Genomic DNA, 21,142 nt, shown 5'->3' with positions numbered 1-21,142 from the left:
TCCACCAAGCGTTGGGCCCACCACGCCAGGCGTCAAGAGGCCATGGCCGCGGAGGGTGCCTTAAGCGACGCCGTACTTTCGGACGGCGAGGGCAACACGGCGTCGAAGGACAGCCAGGCGCAGGTCCCCGACCTCGGAAGGTCGTCCGGCAGGGTGGATATGGGGAAGACCCCCGGCAACGTAAGCGCAACCCACAGCACTTCCAAACACACAAAGTCCCACCGAGATTCGACGCGCACGTCGAGCTCTCGTAAAGAGGCACATAGGGAACGGTCCGAATCGGCGTCCTCTGGGCGTTCGTGATCTAGATCGCCGCATGACGCCAGGCAATCATCCACTATTGCCAAAAGTGCCTCGCTCCCCAAGGTAACCGTGGTTTGATCGTCGGAAGACGAAAGCGACCTCTATCCCCAGACCACACTCCAGGAGTCGGCGTCAGTACAAGTAATGCCCATTCCCGAATCCCAACCTACACGGTCGAAGGATAGTACCACCACTATCGAAGCTCGACGCCAGGCGTCGAAAAGCTCCGAAGGCCCAAAGAAGCTGGGCAAACACTCTTCCAGCCACAGGGAGGGGGGAAAACAGAGGAAGCAGTCTCAACCTACTTCCACACCGCAGAAACATTCCACTCCACTCAAACAGACAGACAGGTCTCACACCTCTATTATAGATGAGTCAGGGAAACTCCCCCCCGGCAAAGTCATTCCCAGTTCAAGAGAGTGGTCCAGTGAGGACATAGATAGTCATGTCAAGAATGTCATCATTGGCAGATTTCTATTCTAAAAATCCCGAACATTTTCTCACTTATAACCCCGACGGGTCAGCACCCTCAGGCTCCAAGGATCCTATCCCCCCCAAGTAAAAAGTCCCAGTTCGAAACAACACAGTATTCAGTTCCCTTCCACATTCATCCTTATTCTCAGGAACAAGAAGATCCTTCCCTTTTTGAGGATACATATTTGGGCATGTTGGAAGAACAGACTGGGACAGGCTACTATGGGGACGATGAGGAACAAGAGGAGGAAGAGGACGACCTAGAAATATACAGGGTAGATTCCCCGGTAGATAAAGAACCACCGGTTACCGACTCCCCTGTCGACAACCAGCCCCTCCTAAATCAGGTCCTATCTAGAGCAGCAAACCACTTCCACATTGACACCCAGGGTGCTCAAGAGGAAAGAGATTTTGCCGAAGAGTTGGTGGGAGAAAGGAGACCTGTTGCGCAGGCCATCCCTATCCTTAAATCCATCCAAAGAAGAATAGACCCTTCACTGGTAAACCCCAATCTCACCAGGGTAGTCAATCCCAGGATTGAGAAGCTATTCAGGACAGCCCAATCAGACCCATTGTATATAAGAGGGCATCTGAAACTGGAATCCCTAGTCGTTACAAACACCCGCAAGAGGGCAGGAACACCCTTGTCATCATCAGAAGCTCCTCCCGACAAGGAGAGCAAGAAAATCTATGGGTTCGGCAGAAAGGTTGCCTCCACTTCCGCCTACCAAGCAAGAATCGCCAACTCCACCACCCTACTGGCGAGTTATAACTGCCACCAGTGGGAGGAAGTTGCGGCACTCATAGATTCCGCCCCAGAGCCCCTAAAGAGCCAATTGGCACGAGTCTCAGCGGAAGGGAGAGCCGTATACGGTTGCATTTTAAAGGCAACCTTTGATGCCGCAGATAATGCTGGTAGAGTGATAGCAGAGGGTACTGTTATCAAGAGACACGCTTGGTTACGGCAGTCTGGATTCAAGGCCGAAACACAAGCATCATTGTTGGACAAACCGGTGGAGCCAGATCTATTGTTCGGTAAGGTGGTCGAGGACACGCTGAAAAATGCCAAGGACGAATATGAAACACTCAAGTCCCTAGGTCAACTAACCACCAAACCCCCTAATCAAAGGGGTAATGGCAATTTTCGCCGCACACGCGGACAAAATTCCCAAAGATCGTCAAACTATTCCCAGGGCCAGGGTACACAGTGGAACAATAACCAACAGTCTACCCAAGGTTATAGTAGAGGGAATAAGAGAGGATGGGGTAAAGGTAGAGGCAGCCCCAGTAGAGGCGGCGGCACGCCTCCACCAAAACACTGACGCTCCGTTCAGGGTCCCTTCTCAGGCATCCCCAGTAGGAGGACGCATTTCCAAGCTTGGGAAGGGATCCCATCAGACAGATGGGTGCTGTCCACAGTGTCCGCAGGATACTGCATAGAACTCTTAGAGCATCCCCGAAACCACCCTCCACGACAAAGAACACATTCTCTAGACCACCAAAGAATCCTCCTCGAGGAGATCGTCAATCTGCTAGCAAAGGACGCGATCGAACTCGTCCCGGGACACCAGGTAAACAAGGGTATTTATTCAACTTACTTCCTTGTACCAAAGAAAGATTTAACAATGCGCCCAGTATTAGACTTACGGCCTGCAAACAAATATGTCAAGCCCCAAAAGTTTTGCATGACTACTCTCCAAGAGGTAATCCCCCTCCTAAAAAAGGGGGACTACATGGCAACATTGGACATGAAAGATGCCTATTTTCATATTTCCATGTTCCCACCGCACAGAAAGTACTTGCGCTTCAAGGTGGACAGTCAGCATTACCAGTTCAAGGTACTGCCCTTCGGAATAACCTCGACTCCAAGTGTATTCACCAAGGTACTGGTGGTGGCGGCAGCACACCTACGCAGGGAGGCAATCCCGGTGTACCCTTACCTGGACGACTGGCTCATCACAGGGGGACCCCCAGCGATTTGCAGAACGAACATTCAAAGAACAATAAAACTCCTCTTCGAATTGGGTTTCTCAATAAACGAGAAAAAGTCATGTCTGGTGCCAAGCACCTCCAAACAGTTCCTAGGAGCTATCCTAGACACACAAGAGGGGTTGACCTTTCCATCAGAGGAGAGAATTCGGGATATACTACTGCAAATTCGTCAATATCAGGCCGGTCGTCAGATGACGGTACGCAAAGCAATGCGTTTGCTAGGCATGATGGCGTCATGTATTTACCTGGTCCCCCACGCGCGCCTGCGTCCCATGCAGGAATGGTTGATGAAATAGTGGTCTCGTGAAAGTGGTCAGTGAGACAATCTAGTGGTCGTTTCGCCAACACTGGTACAAAGCCTTCACTGGTGGACAAGAGAAAATCTGTCCAAGGAGAAACCCTTTTACGATCCCGAGATACAGGCGGTAGTCACAACCGATGCATGCCTGACAGGGTGGGGAGCTCACCTCCTCCACCACACAGCTCAGGGGCTCTGGCCTCACTCAGTGGCCAAGAATCCCATCAACCTGCTAGAGCTTCTGGCAGTATTCAGAGCGCTTCATGCGTTCGACCCCTACCTGCTGAATCTGTCAGTGCAGATCTGGACAGACAGCACTACAGCCATATTTTACATAAACAAGCAGGAAGGGACTCGTTCGCCAAATCTGGCCAAACTTGCCCAGAAAATGTGGACATGTGCACTCAAACGGAACATCTTCCTGCCATCGCAACATGTTCCAGGGGATCTCATTTCTCTAGCAGATGCACTAAGCAGAGATCCCCTCCCAGAGGAGCACGAATGGTGTCTACACAGAGAAATCGTAGAAGATCTCTTCTCTCAGTGGGGTTCCCCCACCATAGACCTATTCGCCACAAGCGAAAACAGACAATGCCCAAGATTCGCGTCCAGATTCCCACAACCAGGATCCCAGGGGAACGCCCTGTGGATGAACTGGTCAGGAATGTTTGCATACGCTTTTCCACCAACTCCTCATCAGGAAGGTGGTGAACAAGATGAACAGGAAATCGATGACGCTCGTCCTAGTTGCTCCCATGTGTACGAGACAACCTTGGTTCCCACACTTACGCAGACTAGCGACATGCGACCCCATCAAACTCCCGGGCTGGTACAACCTACTGTCCCAGCATCAAGGTCAAACAGTACATCCTCTATCCAGCTCAATGAACCTAGCAGCATGGCTCCTGAGGTCATAGAGTTTAGACATCTAAATTTACCTCAAAGATCTATGGACATCCTAAAAGAATCTAGGAAGCCTACCACGAGGCACTGCTACTTTGACAAGTGGAAGAGATTTGTTATCTGGTGCCAGAATAGACAAATCAAGCCAGTTGATTGCACTCCAACTATTGTTACATACATGCTCCACCTGCTGGATGCAGGGCTGGTTTTTAACTCACTGAAGTTGCATCTGGCAGCTCAGTCAGCATACACCACCTCCCATAACAAGGTGTCGTGGTGGAAAGTTCCAGTGGTTAAAGCCTTCATGGAAGGAGTAAAGAGACTTCACCCTCCTATTTCAAACCCACCACCAGGGTGGGACCTTAATGTGGTGCTAGCTAAACTCATGGGCCCCCCATTCGAACCCATGCATAAAAGCAGTCTCAAACACCTGACTTATAAGACAGCATTCTTAGTAGCTATTACATCCATAAGAAGGGTTAGTGAAATTCAGGCTATGTCAGTGCAAGATCCTTTCTTTACAGTTCACAAGGATAAACTGGTTTTGCGTACACACCCTAGGTTCTCACCTAAGTTTATTTCCAAATTCCACGTGAACCAGCCAATCGAGCTTCCGGCTTTCTTCCAAAACCCACAAAGCTTGGCTGAGGTGAAACTACACACCCTAGATGTGCGTAGGGTGGTCCTCTACTATGTAAACAAGACCAGACCGCTAAGGAAAACAGACAAACTGTCTCCGTAGCTACAGGCAGAGAGGGGGATCGCGTCTCTAAAGGTGCCATCTCTAAGTGGATTATTAACTGTATCCAGCTGTGTTACTCCCTTTCTGAAAAAACTCTGCTTTTCATGCCAGCAGCCCACTCTACAAGAGGCATTGGGGCCACTCTGGCTTTCATTGCAAATGTACCCCTTGACACCATTTGCAAAGCAGCTACTTGGAGCTCTATTCACACTTTTACTCAGCACTACTGCATTGACACACATTCCAAGACAGATACCCAAGTGGAACAAGCGGTTCTAAGACATTTATTTGCTCATGACCCTTCTCACATCCCACCTCCTTCTTCGGGTACTGCTGGCTAATCTATGCACAGCATGTGATCTTAGCAGATTCCACAAGCCTCAGAAGGGATACATTACTCACCGTAATCGTATTTCGGATGCTTGTATCTGCTTAGGTTCACATGCGACCCACCCTTCCTCCCCTCTGAGAGAAGGCGCATGGATGCTTGTAGTCTTACCTTTCTTTCTATCTGCTTGGATTATCTGTACTCGGGCTACTCCTCATGCTACCTCATGTCAGAAAAAATACAATCTGAGGGTCCTACACGCGTGAGGGATCATGGGTACAGTGGACGTCACACTAGGGATAGTATTACTGGCAAGCCCTGTGTCGACGCCCATTTTCGAGTTTCGAAAAACAAACTGTAATACTCCACAACTTCCACTAGATGTCATGCTCAAGCTAAGAATCCTTCAACATTATAGAGCCATTAAGAATGGAGATGTGACCAACCCTTTAACAGGACACTTCATAGAGGAATATGGTGGTAATGTGATGGAAATGTCATTTGTGGGTCTTGCTCATGTCCCACAACACAAGAGATTGGGGAACAGAGAACTGAAACAGACATTAGGAACTCGGTTGGCATGCTTTCATCATATTGGTGTTGTCTCCTTAATGAGTTAGTGGTTAATCTCAACGGGCAGTGAAGACCACACTTGTGTAGTATTGCATTATAACTCAGGGTTAGTTGCACTAGCACTTTATTATCCAATATAAGGTTGGAATTTGAAAACCTGATGCACTTTCTCTTTACAAATTTCTGTGGTTGTTATGCTGTCTGTTGTACTATGCGTTCATTCTCATACAAGGTAGATATGATTGATCACTTGGTCAGGTTGAATGTTAATGAAAAACATGACAAACGTGAGAAATATATGGACACTTTGTGACATGTGACCATGCCTGTTGTAGTGAATAGATGCATTTTGCATAAAAAGGAAACATTGTTGAATTGATATGCTGTTTCAGTGTAATTTGTAAAGGGAAATTATTCCAAGTATGCCTTAGTATCGTGCTAGATACTGGACTGTGCAAGATATACTGTTTCTCCACCAGAGGGCACTATGTCCCTCATACACAATGGAGAACTATGGTTATACAAGCGGTTTGCTGCCGTGGCGTGTTTAGCTTGTAGCACAACTCTACAAACCCAGAGACGTAATGGAGAGACTCTCATCAAGGAGATGAGGTCTGTCCGTGTTATAGAAAGGCACACTTGTGCAATTAAACACGATTGTGGATTTTGAAGATGAAGTTTTTTTAAATAAAGGAAATGCAGCATTGAGCAAATAACTCATTTCCCTATATCTCTCGTATAACGCTGGCATCTAATTCATTTCCAGCGCACAGTGTTTATAGTGCACACACTGACTAAATAGTCACTCCGTCATGGCGGCCCGCTTAATGTGTTCTACAATGTGGTATTACGCGAATACGTGATTGAATATAATGAGAAGGCGGAGGAGCTGCTCGCTCGAGCCGCTTTCCTTTTGTTTTAAATTCAATGTGTCTTCACGAATGTGGAGTTTGATCAGCCTGAGGAACGTTGGTTTATCCAGGCGGAACGTGTGGCGATTTTTCCACCCTAGGGGGGTGAGTGTTGTTTAACCTGTATGCCATGGGGAGGTTTTTGACGTATACCTACCCTACATTGCGAATTTGCACTGTTGGTTGTTTGTTTTTATGATAAATAAAAACGAATTATTTTTGTAAGAACGTGTTTTGGTCTTGAGTGCTGGGAATTTTTGTGGCATGTTTTGTGGGGGGGGGGTTGTAGTATTACAACCCTCCATACACGTTTTTTTTTTTTTATATATTAAGGAACCTAGCCATAGTTACCTTTCCTAGCACCAACCACGAGATAGGCATAGCACTAGTTTGGCAAATTCGTTTTTTTTATATATATATGTATATATATATATAATATATATATATATAGCATGCGCGCGCTGGGAAAGTCGCAGTCGCAAAGCTACGTCATAGGCGAGGGAGGCAGAACAGGAGAGAGTGGAAACCCACAAGTTACTAACGGGTTTGGAAGCCAACACGGAATCGAAGTTGGGCGTGCAGCATCCTGTAACCAGTTACGAGCAGAGTTAGACATGCTGCATCTTGACATCGGGAGAGAGAAGGAAGGAAAGACGGACATGAGGCGTCCTGAAGCGCTGAGAGACGGAACGTGGTATTGTGACCACAACACGCTTGTGGTGGACTGGACCACATTACAACTGAGAACACAGAACCTGAGGGTATTGAAGATACCACATGCCCATCCTGGACAACGACAAGAAGAGAAAGCTGACCCGAGCAAATAAAAGCAATAGTGATGTTATCCCTACACACAACAGGAAAAAGAGGATACCCTGAAGACTCCCGTCTTCTGAACTGCACTTTTGACATTTATGTATGTGCAGTTGTCTTCTAGCCAGCACTTTGCCCTGACACTGTCGAAGGCTGATTCCTACAGGAATTCCACCTTCCTTTTCATCCCTATGATTAGTTCATAGAACTCTGTACCTCCTTCTCCAGTTGGTACATGGCTTGAAAATCTTCCAACAAGGATTCTAAGATGCAGGCTACATACTCATTAGCCTGAACGTCCAGATTGAAGGATGCATATGTCTTTTAAAAAAATGTCTACTTTTTATCTGTACCATTCCTGAGCCATGGAAGGGAAGGCACATGAAGACAGACAACCAAGTCCACCTGCAGTGAATGCCGGAATGTGCGGGGAACCCCATCAACAGGCAAATCTTTCACATCAACCTGGGGACAACATTCCTTGCAGGCGCCTTTCATTGTCCAAAGATGACACCCTCCATGTTTTTATTGAAGAAGATGACCCTCATTTAGTTTTATACATTTACAAATGCAAGATCCAGTGTGTTATTTGGGGATCAGTTAACCCTATAACCCAATGTTGGAATCAATATAATCATAGAGCTCCCAAAGGACCTGCTTATCTATTTATCTCCCATTGGGTTCCACTTCAGGATCCAAATCAGAATGCATAGGAGATACAGCAACCTTTGTGCTGTCCTTTCCTCACTGTGGGTGTGGGCGGGAGGAGTCCTACATTTTCACTCTAGCGATATGTCAGAAGTGGCTCTCTCCTATTCATGACCCAGAAAATGACAGCACTTTAGACTGTGATCTGCCTTGTACCTGCAGGGTTCGAAATTGCCAGGAGTTCGGAGATATGTTAGCTTCTGCTTGCAACCTAGAAGAGTCTGGTTAGTTTGACACCAACACCTTCAGCTAACTTTACCTCCCCAGAGAAACTGCTGCCATAGAAACATTACTGTGTGACATTAACTCTGGGTGTTGGGGAATGTCTCAGAAAGTAAATTAGGATACACCTAGATGACGTTTAAACCGTAGTCTGGCTCCGACCGACCTATAAGGCAATAGGGCAATGCATGAAGTTCAGGCGCAACATGCTAGTGTAGTTCATTGTTTTTGGTAAAAGTGGACCCGTTTTCTGGCCAGGGTGGGCCAGTTTGAGTTACATTGCGAGCAGACTGTAGTTTTGATCAGTTCTAATTAACGCATTTATTTTTAAATGCACAATTTGCAACTCATTTTCCCTACAGAAAATCCTTCTTGTGTAATACTGATACAATGTGTCAGAAAAGGAATTCAGTGCCAATTGTGACTGTGGGCAACCTTTAAATTTGTCCCTGAAACAGTTTATGCCTATTCTCTGACCCTGACGACAATTGATCACATATAATGGACAAAAGGTTATAGTATGACTCTCATGTGGAAGTTAGATCTGCAACTCACTATGCACTAGCGCCTAGTTACCATAAGGTCACTCCTGCCTACTGCGTAATTCAGGATACACATTCCTTATTGCAATCCCTGACATGAGGAGGTAAAAGGTGATCATGAGTGGGTTCATGCGGTCTGTTGACTCCTATTCAGTAACTAAGAGAAAATCAGCCTTTTTTAATTTACCTATTCCCTTTAAATTCTTAGTCCAACTGCCTAGGACTTTGCTGGTGAGCCTCTGTCCATGTGTGATTCTGGGTTAGCTCATACAGAGGAATGACTTTGATGGCAGTAAGGAATCCACTTACAGGAACCTGGTGACCCTAGAGTGATTCCCAAATCTGCGCTGTTATAGCTGCCAAGAACACTGAGCTTGGCATGAGATCACCGTTGCTTTATTGGCACTGCTCATCCTAAATTGCAGAATGCAATGTCAATTACCGGACTTTCATTCTGAGTCCTGGTATTGATGGCAAAACCTAATGTAACACAGGCTCTTCAGGGCCACAAGCCAGGCAGGGGCATGTGGAATTACGTCTTTTACACATCAGGAACCAAAACTGGCCTGCTCGGATGTAAGGACCTAACAAGATACAAAGAAATAGGGAAGGGCCTTAAAATAAGTGGTGATCATGTAAACGTCTTTGGGGTTAAATTGATTTCCAGTCTATTGCCAGTGCTGGCGCACTCCAATGTGTACTATTTATGTTGAAATATAAGCTGCACCCTGGACTTTGCTCAGAGGCTGGACTGGGCTATAATATGCTTTAATTAATGGATAGTCCTGAGTTGCGCTATCCCTTAAATAATGCAGCGTACTCCTTGTTGTTATCACAATTGAATTGTTTTATTGTGATTGATTTTCTCTTAAGAAAAACTGTTAGTTTTCACAGGTTGTGTTCATTAAGCAGTGTGTGTTGAAAAAAAAAGAAATTCAAGTTCAGTTGCATTCACTGATAGTGCTTAGTTTCTTGTGTCAATCCTCAGTTTACATCCACTGATAGTTCTTGATGTTTTGTTTCAACCCTGCGACACGTGTTTCCCCGCTTTTTAATGTCAGCGGTTCTTCAGGAGGTATTATTGCACTGATGAGTTCAATTGCAAATGATATGTTTTCCTATTACAGCATTTCAAATAATGAATTCCTTTATACTACATGTATGGACTTCGCCTGGTGAAGATCGTTTGGTGTTGTAATGTTGTAAACTCCAATTCAAAAGTAGAATGTTGGTAGCCTTGATAAGGGTTACATGTTGTGTTCCTGGTCTTGTACTGGATGCTATTTGTGTAGCGCTGGTCTCACGGTCCGATTGTCTTTGGGGTTAAGACTGGTATGAGGCAGAGACCAATTCATTTAATTAAATCTGTGACGACGTGTGGGTGGAGTAATGTTCTGTTTTTATACAATTTACTAACTTCAGACGAAATCACAATAAGCCATTTGAGGTTGTGTTGTTCCTTGTTACTTTCTCTGCGTTTTAAAAGTGCAAAATTATTACTCCTCTCCATTCGATAGTTCATTGTTTATTTTTTTATATATATACATGATTTATAAGTACAATGTCTGCCATTGTGCCTGTCAACAGAATTGGAAGGCTCTCAGTTGACTATGGCACTGACGCCAGTTCATGCTATCTGTGACGACACTGGTATATCCTCACAGCAAGAACTTAAAGCAATCCCGTCTTCATTGTGTTATTGCCATCCTTCTTCTCGTTCCCATTGTTATGTTCCAGTGTTCATTTTCATATCAAAATAGCTAGCCATTTGCAGTTGCCACTCTGGCTGAAGGCGAATTTCCGCCTGCTGCAGCACTTTGAGCCGGAAGCGTCTTTCCAAGCATTCTGTCACGAGAGGATACTTGATGGGCTCAAACTTGTTGGCGAATATGTGCGGCGTTTCAATGATCCATTGCAAATCCCCCAGGCCGTAGATGCAGATGTCTCTAACGTAATGTCCTGTAAAGAGTGAATGGAAAGTGTTAATTACACGGTTGTTGGAATCCTAGGCACTATATGACGTTTTAATCATGTCATTGTACTTTCCTACATTATATCTTTTGCAAGACTTATAGTGAAATATCGTATCATCACATGTCCTATGCCTAATTTCCCCATTCCATTGTGGTTGTTGCCTAGAAGCGGTATAGTGCCTGCTCGTTCACCGTCACCACATGCAGATAATATTGCAATCATTGTTGCCATGCTTAATATTTATTGGGAATTGGAATTTATTGCTAAAAATTGGTTCTAACTTTTCCTTTCCCTTGCTTACTCAATGAATGTCTGATCTCCAGGCTCTCAAAATCCTTACTTTGGAACTCGGCATACTCTTGGCCAATGCAGTAAATTGCCAGCACATTGAAGGGGCCTATCTATTGCTTTTACAGTGCATGCTAATTCATGGTTAAACTTAATTTTTGTCTAGACTGTTATTTTTCTTTCAGAGCTTTTTAATTACATATAAAAGTGATATTTGAACAAAATATGCATCCATGCGTCCCTTGTGTGTTCAGTGAATTAATTACCTGTACGACAGATATGTCGTTATCTGGTTATGCTATCACACCACAAAATATACATTGTAACTAATGGTCGGGAATCACAAGTCCATTTTAAAACATGTCCTATATTTTGGAAATGTTGCACCAAAATATTCTATGCGGAGGCATTGACTGTAGAAACCAAATAAATAATATTGAATTGGTCCATTGGACTAGGGGTCCCTAATAAAGTATCAATATTTCAACTGTTTAAACGGGCAAGATTCCTGTAGTTTCTGCAGACACTGCTTAACTTGAAAGTTGAGTTTTGGGGCTGGAAGAGTGAAGGGGATACAAGCTTCATTACTGTGTAACCTGTAAATCATACATTCCTCTGAAAATTATAGTCCTGTTTCGGACACGGCTGTGAATGATCGCTGTGGTGTGTGGGGCAGCAATTTTCAACCATTGTCTCCTGACTATGGGGCCCTTTTATTTGGAAAGTGCTTAGTAATGACACCATTTTATCTCGGTGATGGCGCATCTCTTGTCTGGCAGCTGGCTCAAAGTTCTTTACAAGCCCTTACCTTGCATTTTCCATATATCGTTTCAAAACATGTTATCGTTATCAGTCTAATTTTATTTCTTACCAGTCAGCATCTACTGGGTAGAAATCATCATTGTAATATTTTGGCACTTATGAGGGTTGCTCAAACATGTCATGCCTATACCCCCTCACATCGAAGTCCAAAAACAGAGGGCTAAGCCTGACTTAGTAAAGGCACAACAGTAAAATCAAGAGCTGGGTTAATAAAGGAACACCTACAATCTGTCTGTCCCTCCCCAAATGCCATCTACCACCCAACTGTACCCCAATGCAATAGTTTTGGTTTATAGGTGGCACTTAAGCATCAACTAATAACCAAAACTAAAATATAATGTTGAATCAGAGAAAATGGCTGGTCTATAAATCTAGACTACAACGAATTAAATTATAAACTAGCCATTCGTGTTGATAAATTTAAGTATTGGAAACAATCTATATCTTGCTAACTTATCCAGTCAGGTCACAGTATCAATTTGTCTGACAGGGTCTCATTTATATTTTTAATTCCACCCCAACCAAATTAGGAATTATGCCTCTACCCCTTTCAGAAGTAACAACTTTAGCTTCCATGGATGTGTAATCCTTCTACCCCAGTATCCGCATAAGGATCGATGGACAGCCTCTAGAGTACGACTGTAACAGCAGGATCAACCCACTGAGACAGTAATGCAATTCGTATCATTTGGATGAGCTCACGACTACTTTTCATTTGGAAAGGACTTCTACTTCGAGACCGTGGAAACTGCAATGGTAACTAAGCAGCACCACAGGAAAACTGCTTTTCCACTTACTTGGCCAAACCTCTGATTTACCTCTGCTGCATCGATGATATGCTATTTGCACAGCTAATGGGGACAACCCTTATACATTTTGATAGTAACAAACGTACTCCCTGAGGTTATGTATTTTTGGCACACAAGAATCTGAAGCACACACGAAATGCGGAATTCAAAATTCTGCAAAACGTATCAGTACCCTAACTTCCTCTTAGTGAATTAACTTGCACCCTGAACACAAACAATATGCCACCATCTTTATTCAAGCAATGTAGGACAGTGCAATATGGTCTGATACTGCAAATGGGTACACCCACAGGACTGGGAGGACCAAACCACACACCTTGCAGAATAACTCCAATGAAATCTTTTGCTCATCTACCACCCCAATATGGTACTCATGTTAAAAAATGTTAGGAACTTGCAACCAGTCTTCCAGGAAGAGTTACCGCAGAGGGCAGCCTGGCCAGGAATTCTACTGCTCTCCGTCCAGCAGCCAAAGAATCTGCAACAAGTATGTCAGTGGCAGGCTATTACAGACCCAAGCCAACACAAGATGCAAACGTGCACACATAGAAGAACCCATTCACATAATGCAAAATAATGAACCATTCAAAATTCAAGGCTCATTCAGCTCCACATCTATCAATGCGGTTTACTTCATCTGCACAAAAAGCACAACATATATTCTCTGTGTGGGTGAAACACGAACGACACCAAGAAAATAAATGAATACACCTATGTGCATCATTCGCTACAAAAAGCAGACCAACCAGTTTGTGAACATTTGAATAGTCCAATGCATATCTTGAAAATCTTAGGGCGACAATCCTACAAATTAATTCTAAAACACTGAGGTGAAGAAGTATGTATGAATTAGAAATGATGATGCAATGCTCTGGAATCTTGGCTAAAAAGACACTTGGGCTCTGTCTTCCTTCCTACTTAAATCACTCTCTTCCACCAGCCAAAAAACCAAATATGGGTGCACAAAAAAAAGCCTCTTCAATTAGACTATAATCGATAGGTCATTTTCAGACATTCCAGTGTTCAAAACTAACAGCCCAAGTTGATACTACTGGATTTTACTGTCTGCGTCCCACAAAAACCAGGATGTTGGCCGATAGCCAAAATAAATTGCTCACATAGAGCATGTAAGGAGTTTCTTGCGATTAAAACATACAAGAAAATGACTGAATGACTGCAATGGAACTGTTGACAGAAGCTCTGAGTTCTCTTCTCCGTTTCCTTGTCTGACCAAGAACTGTGAGGAAGGCTTGGCTCAAGGCTTGGCAGCAGATAGGTGGGGGGATGAGGAGGAGGGTGGGGAACTGTAAAAGGCAGGGAGGCAAACTGGTGGGTAGGAACAAGGTGTGGTGCATGGGGAATGTGTGCTGGCGGCAGCTTGTTCAGAATGCTGTCCATTACAAGCCGTGTCAGCCTGCGTTTGGAGCCACCTGATTAGCTAGCAAATCCTCCCTGTGTTTTGATGAGTCCACTTGTCTGCTTTTTTGTTCACAATGTACATACATATGTTTACAAAAAATAAGGCGGCCATTTTATTTTTGGCTAATGGTGGTGGCATTAGCCAATTGTGTGTGAGAAACTATTTGTATAAAAAGTATAGGGGGGGCTTGGAACTTTTTTGTTTAATATGTAAAGGGTTACATATATGCCAGTAGCCTTACCCATATCAAATGCTCCGTGTCCTCTCAATTCTTGTCACAGTAAGATTTCTGACTGCCAAAACATCTGTATGAAAGATAATGGGTCAATTGCAGCTATCAAGTAGCCCAGTTTATAATATATCAGCAACCAGGGTAGGGAGAGCAACCAATGAGGTCGCTTGGATCGCAGGCTGAATCCACTGATCCAAGCCCGCGTGCCGAGCAACCTGATGACCGTTTCCCCTGCCATCTTCCCCCCCACCCTTCCTTCCCTTCTTATTTTTAGTCCCCCCAACTTACCTGATTACTGCATTGACGGTGCCTGCCGCCGGCCTGCTGTCTCCGTTCCGTTGTCCCAGCTCGCTACCATGGAAATGGAAGATGGGCTCCATACAGAGCCTCGCATTCTTGGTCCATGGCAGACATCCTTATTGAGTATGTTGTTTCAATGAACGGGGTGCCGCGAGGCGTCCCATTCATTCTAACATAATTTTCGTTTTAGCACCCCGGATTACCGGATTGGCAACCCGGGGTGCTAATAGCAAAATCGGGCTGGAACGGCTGGTAACAGCACAGCGGACTATGATGAATCCTATGGATCCCTCACTAAACCCCTGCCTAAAGTATCCTCCCAGGTGGCCAGGGAAAGATGCTTTCTGATCCTGACCTTGGGGGTGGTGTTCTGCAGGAGAATCTCCTAGGAGGAGAAAAAAGCCCAGGGTAGTGAGAGGAATCCGTGGGATGAGACACAGTATTTGTCTTCCTCTGAGGAAGATGGCTCTGCAATACCCAAGTACATAATGGCTTGTTGTAAAAACCATCTTGCTGTTCCACAAGCTATGCATACAAATAGGAATAAACTCAATCATACAGTAAGGAATCAAAGCCCTTCTAAAGTTCAGGAGATTTATAAAACTGAAAAACCTCCTTAACACCTAAGGGGCCAGTGAAAGGAAATTTGGGTATAACATCAGTGCAAAAGAATTGCCTTCCTCTATACAATCAAAGCTAAAGACTAACTCTTCAGATGTCCCTTTTAAGAATGTTATGAGGAATAAACTGAGATTTAAAAGTAAAACAGAAATGAGAAAACCTGATTTTATTGTTAGGGACTTAAAGTCCTTAATTCCCAAAGTACTGGGACGAAGAAGAGGCACAATACTGTAGGAGTGGTCATTTCATTAGAGCAGGTGACCCACACCTTAGGGAGAAAGAGAGCTTTAAAAGGCCCCCTCGGGTGCAGGCCATAGAGCTGGTGTGGTTGGCGGAGAGTAGAATCGTCAGCAGCAGAAGCAGTGTGGTCCATGGTGGTCCATGTTTGAAGTCCAGGCAGAAGCTGGAGGAGTGGGAAGACGCCAGGACCATTGCTGGGCAGATATCAACTGCCGGTCCTGAGCGGGTCTGTTCCCCAGAAATCTGAAATGCAGAGGTTGCGCAGTGGAAAGCTGTTGAAGGAAAGCTTTCCCCTTGTCACCTGATCTGCAGAGACGGCGCAGTGGGAAGCGTGCAGGAGATTGTCTCATGTGGCTGGCGTGTATCTGAAGGCCTTGAGGTTGTCTCTGGTAGCTGGTATGCACCAGAGAACCTCAGGAGCAGCAGACACTCCACGTGGACAAAGGCAGACCTACAGAAGTTGTTTGCCGGTTCAAGTAGATCCACAACAGCTGAAGTCCTCTGATCAGCGAGGGAAACATAGTCATCTGTCTGATCCAGTGAGTCTACTGCTTATTAGTGACCCTGCAGCGCTCTGTACCCGCTTGCGTAGTGAAAGCAGGCACCAGGGTTCGAAATTGAGGGGAGCTGTAAGGTATTTAGCTCCTGCTTCCTGCCTAGGAGAACCTGGTTAGCTTGAAACCAACAGCACAGCTGCCAGGAGTTACTTTTGGCTCTTGAGGCCCAGTGGAGCCTTACAAATATGCTTACGACACATTAACATTAAGCATTTTGTAATGTTAAGAAATAAGAATTAGAACACATCTACTAAACATAATGGAGCATACATAATGGGCAAAAAGTTAACGTGTGCAACATATGTGGAAGTTAGATTTGCGGTGTGCTGGATACTCGCTCATGGTTCCCCTGCGGGAGCTCCTGCATACTGGGCGATGTCTGAGACACAGGAGCTGATTTTAGCTCCTGCTCATCAAATCTCAATTTCAAACCCTGAGGCACTCGGTGAGAAAACTACACTTGCATAGAAGCAGTATTGGTAGAAAGAAGCTGAAAGTGCATTTGACTGAAAGTGAGTCGCACATTACTGATACATATCGAACTATTGTAAAACAGCAGTTGCAGTATTCCTTTGCGATTGGATGTGATTCACAAGTTGGTTTTAAACATCACACCAGGGAAAAGCAGCAAAACCATTGCAAATCAAAAACAAATGATTGTAATTTTGAAAGTGTGAGGCTGTGAAGAACCCAACCAACTGTGGGGGTGACTTTAAGAATTGACAAGCACTGACCAAGCCAAGAAAAACACCATTTTAACACAATTGGCAACAGCAGAAGGGGATTAATGCCAAGTATATAAACTCTAAAACCTGTTCCCCGTATTGTATACAAGATGTGGTACAAATTGGGATACCCACATATTGCCAATTCCAGGGGATGGAAGGGAAGGTACTCTATTCGTATCACTATTTGGTTGCTGGTACAGTAGGAAACCAAGAGAGGCAATTGGGGTGCCCTTCTGGGAACAGTTAATCAGAAGTAAAGATGCATCATTGGCAGAAAGGCATTGAAGAGCATCAATGTGAATCTTGGTTTCCCTGAAAAATTGGTGAATGTTTTCAAGCTGCAATTTGTTCAATTCTGTGAAGCTTTTATAAACTCTTGTCAGTTCACATTGACCATTATGCACTTGCAGTGAAAAGCTGTTCGGGCAGGGGAGTATACCCAGATGGGTCAACCTTTAAGCCTGACAGGGAGTGAGAGTGTGCTACAAGATGGTCTTGACACTTTCTGTTTGTGGAGTCGAAGAAAAAGCTAAGAAAGGCTGCTACAGAGATATTATATTTCATGAGTTGTCAAAGTGGCAAATCATCCTGACAAAGACGATCATTGTTGCTATTGAGGAACGGAGAACGTATTTCAAGAAGAAAAGACTTGCATCTTCTGTTGGAACTTTATGTTAACAAGTTGAATTAACATTGAACTATGTTGGAACTTTTGTTGCCAATCAGGATTTCCTTGTGTTCTTTCTTGAACTTTGAAGCTGGAGTACATTTAAATCTGGGGAGGGGGAGTCCGCCCAGGTTATGAAGAGACTGTATTCATATTTTGAATTCCATCATTATTGTTTTGAACTGCCATAGATATTTCCTTGTTTATTTGAAGTATGTATAAGTGTGAGGAACAGATATTCTTTATTAGAGTGTTTCCTTTAGTTTATTTTAGGCAGAGAAACCCTAGTCCGGTTAGGGATAGTGAGTCGTTCATCCAACCTTATACTAAAATAAAAGTTAAAGGCCGTTGCGCCAGTCACTTGGTTTCTAAGTAAACTAGCATTCCACTGTACAGCCCTCATTTAAAGAAGCTGGTCTCATTTTTTTTCTTTTATATAGAAAAAGTAAATAGTAGAAATAATCTGCCAGTTGTTTCATTGGGATGATGTTTATAAAATCATAAAGGTTTTTAGTCAATAGTAGTTATGTAGGGGGAAAATGTTTTGCCTACAGAAAAGCCAATGCTGATTTCTTTTCAAAGAGCATAAACAGTAAAATGCAATTTGAAAGGGGAGTTGCATATAATAGGTCAGTTTAACATTAAGTGGGAGCACAGTGTGGAGACAACGTATCTGTGGTAGGACGACGACAGGAGCACCTTCATTTTGCTTTTGCTAATGCTGGTGACTCATAGCTTGGGGCCTTCATTAAGCGGCACCCTCACGGCAGTGCCTCACAAAGTGAGGTTAAGTTGGAGCGCGGTCTGACACCCGCCCCCTATGAGGCGGAGAGGAAAGAAGGGCTTTGCCCACACATGGGAGAGCATGACCACTATTCAAGGATTGTTAAATTCAGAAGCAGAACATCCTGCTAAAAAAATAATTGGCCAAAGGCGGAGAATCTATTACTTGTACAAGCAGAAGTAACAGAATTGCTTCAAAAAAGGGCCATCAAAGGAGTCCAAACTCGAGAATGGAACATAGGAATATAATCACCTTACTTCTTATTAGCCAAGAAAATCCTCAAGATGCGTCATGTTCTGGAATGACATATTACAGACACGTTTGAAAAGACCCAGAAGTATAGTATGGCCACCCTTCAAGATTTAATTATACCTCTAACAAAGGGCAGTTACATGGCCATGTTGGGCATGACGGATTAACATTTTCTTACATATTTCCAAGTACCCAAAACATTGCAAATATCTCAGATTCAAGGTGAACAACCGCCACTTCTAGTTCGAAGTTCCTCCTTTTGGTATCACATTGCCACCACGTGTAGTCACAACGCTGCTGATGGTAGTGACGGCCCATCTACATAGACATGGTATACACTGTTACCCCCATCTAGACAACTGGCTCATAACAAGGAACCGTGCTTCCACGACACGAGATTATGCATCTACAACATAAGTATGGTTTCGCATTCAACATCCCCAAATCAAGTCTGATGCCCTTCAAAATTAGGCAGATTTTGGGGGCAAAAATAGAAACGCACAATGCAAAAGCATACTCGTCAAAACTCATCGGTCTAATGGGAATGATGGCATCACACCTTTGAGATCTATACAAGGATGGCTCAATGCACAATGGTCACAGGTGACCGGGAGCTAGGAGGGATGTACTGATGATATCAAGGAAGACAATGATGGAAGGAAACCAATGTTAAATGTACAACCTTTTATAAGCGCCCCCCCCCCCCCTTTACAGGCGACCATCACTATTGGCGCATCCACGATATTTTAGGCATTTCACTTGCAAGGGCTCAAAGCCCAAGGAAAATGAATAAATCCAGAGTCTCAATCACCATTGATACCCAGGAACTCAAAACACTAATAACCAGCAGAAGCATTTTGATAAAGACAGGCAACACAACAGCAATGATTTATTTAAACAAACACAGGGCACATGTTCTCAGATACTGTCACAGGTGGCTCAACACATTTTATACTAGTGCGTACAAAGATTTAGCTAGTATCACAACATGTTCCATGAGTGTTAAATTGCCTAGCAGACACACTGAGGAGACAAGGTTGTCCAGGAACACTAATGGGAGTTAATCACAGAGGCACTAAAACCAATATTTAAAATGTCGGAAACTCAAGACAAATATAAACAATAAATGCTGCACCTTAACGTCGAGGTACTCCGTGCAAGGGTTCCTTGGGAATACCCTGTGGATACCATGGTCAGAGATATGTGCTTCTTCTGCCCTCCTCCCTTCACCCCTTTTACCAACTCTTGATACTGCATTTTCTTTTCGTTTCTTTGAGGCCCATCTGATGCGATAAGACTGGCCTACAACCTGAGCACCCCTGCCTAGCGAGGTCATAGAGCTGTGGAACGCATGATGCCTCAGGCTGCCTGGGACAGTTCATGAGCCCCTCCTGAGAAGTACACAGCTGACGACACTGCTGGATCAAATCCCCAAGGCCAGAGGCTGACTCGCAGATATGTCTGTGCATGTGACAACTGAAGGCTATACTCCTTCCCCCTTGTTTCCGAAATGGACCAGTTTGTTATTATACATGCTTTATACATGCTGTTTTATGGGTGGAGAATGGATTTAGCCACTCCGTTTTGTATATAAGGATGAGTCGGGCCGGGAGAATAGAGCAGTAAGCCACGCTCCCATGCACTGGTGTGTTTTGCAGCACAGCCTATTTCTCTCTGCGTTTGGTCTCCTGTATATTATTTGTTTGTGAGTGCCTGAGGTTTTTGCGGGGAAGCAGGAGTAGCCTATAACAAACCCCCAACACTATTAATTCATACAGTATTTCACATGCTGTTGGGGGCGTGGCTTGGTGGCCATGCAGTAAGACGCAGAGCTCCGGTGCTCTCTGAAGATCCTGATTTAACTTTGACAAAACTGGCGAATTTAGAGGAATAGGTCACAAAAACGCAATGAAAAGAAACTTTAAGGTCCAGAGCAAAGCTGGGGAGAGTTCCAGAGGAAACCGGAGCCGGGAATAAGCACAAGAAGACTTGGGAAGATCTCCACGGCCAAAAAATGGCATACACACGCAGCGCGTCCCTCTGGAAGCCAGCCGTGCCGATCGAGCCCTGAGGGCGACCCAAAGGCAAACAAGGGAAGCAGAGGCTCGCCTGGTCGGGGTGGCCGCTACATAGCTTCTACCCAAGAGGCGTGCCCGGAGAAGAGGAGATAAGACCTTGAGGAGCCGTGGAGATCTGACTCGCCCTGAGGCTGTAGATGGTGCTGAATGCCAGAGCGGGCTGGACCACGTAAGCCCACGGACCCCGCAGCCTCCGGGACCCTGGCAGATATTGGTGCTGGACCAAGACACCGGCCATCGAGTGCTGAGGAGGGGGGAATCCTACCCCCGGAATTGACGGCTCCTTTGGGTAGCCCCTGAGACGAAGGCGAGGTGGGGAGCTGTCGGGATCCGGCAGACCCCCTTCCTCCTGACAGGGGACATCGGCATTACAAAGCGCCAACCGAGGCGCCACCAGGAGGCACCGGCAGCTACCCCCAGAGGCAGAGGTATGGGGCTGCCCTCCGGACCATGCTGATACCAAGTGAAGATGCCTGCTCCCAGCTGAGCGAGGCGGGACTGAGGGGGTCTGCAGCAAGATACTGCAGACGCATGTGGTCTCCCGTGAGAGGGAAGAAGTGC

The 21,142-nt window shown here is 44.9% G+C and overlaps 2 protein-coding genes across 2 annotated transcripts in view; one reads left to right on the top strand and one right to left on the bottom strand.

The window, feature by feature from the left end:
• Positions 1-21,142, top strand: part of RTF2 (replication termination factor 2) — a 766,115-nt gene that overhangs the window by 386,451 nt on the left and 358,522 nt on the right. The gene's annotated exons all lie outside the window — the stretch shown is intronic.
• LOC138580513 (beta-1,3-galactosyl-O-glycosyl-glycoprotein beta-1,6-N-acetylglucosaminyltransferase 7-like) overlaps positions 9,682-21,142 on the bottom strand; it is a 47,481-nt gene continuing 36,020 nt past the window's right edge. The window contains exon 4 of the mRNA XM_069651113.1: positions 9,682-10,768. Coding sequence (XP_069507214.1) covers positions 10,536-10,768 — 233 coding nt within the window. The 3' untranslated portion in view covers positions 9,682-10,535. The remainder of the gene's footprint in view (positions 10,769-21,142) is intronic.

Source organism: Ambystoma mexicanum, chromosome 3p (assembly GCF_040938575.1).
Source record: "Ambystoma mexicanum isolate Mex_15411 chromosome 3p, UKY_AmexF1_1, whole genome shotgun sequence".
NCBI lineage: Eukaryota > Metazoa > Chordata > Amphibia > Caudata > Ambystomatidae > Ambystoma > Ambystoma mexicanum.
This window is presented reverse-complemented; position numbering and strand designations above follow the sequence as displayed.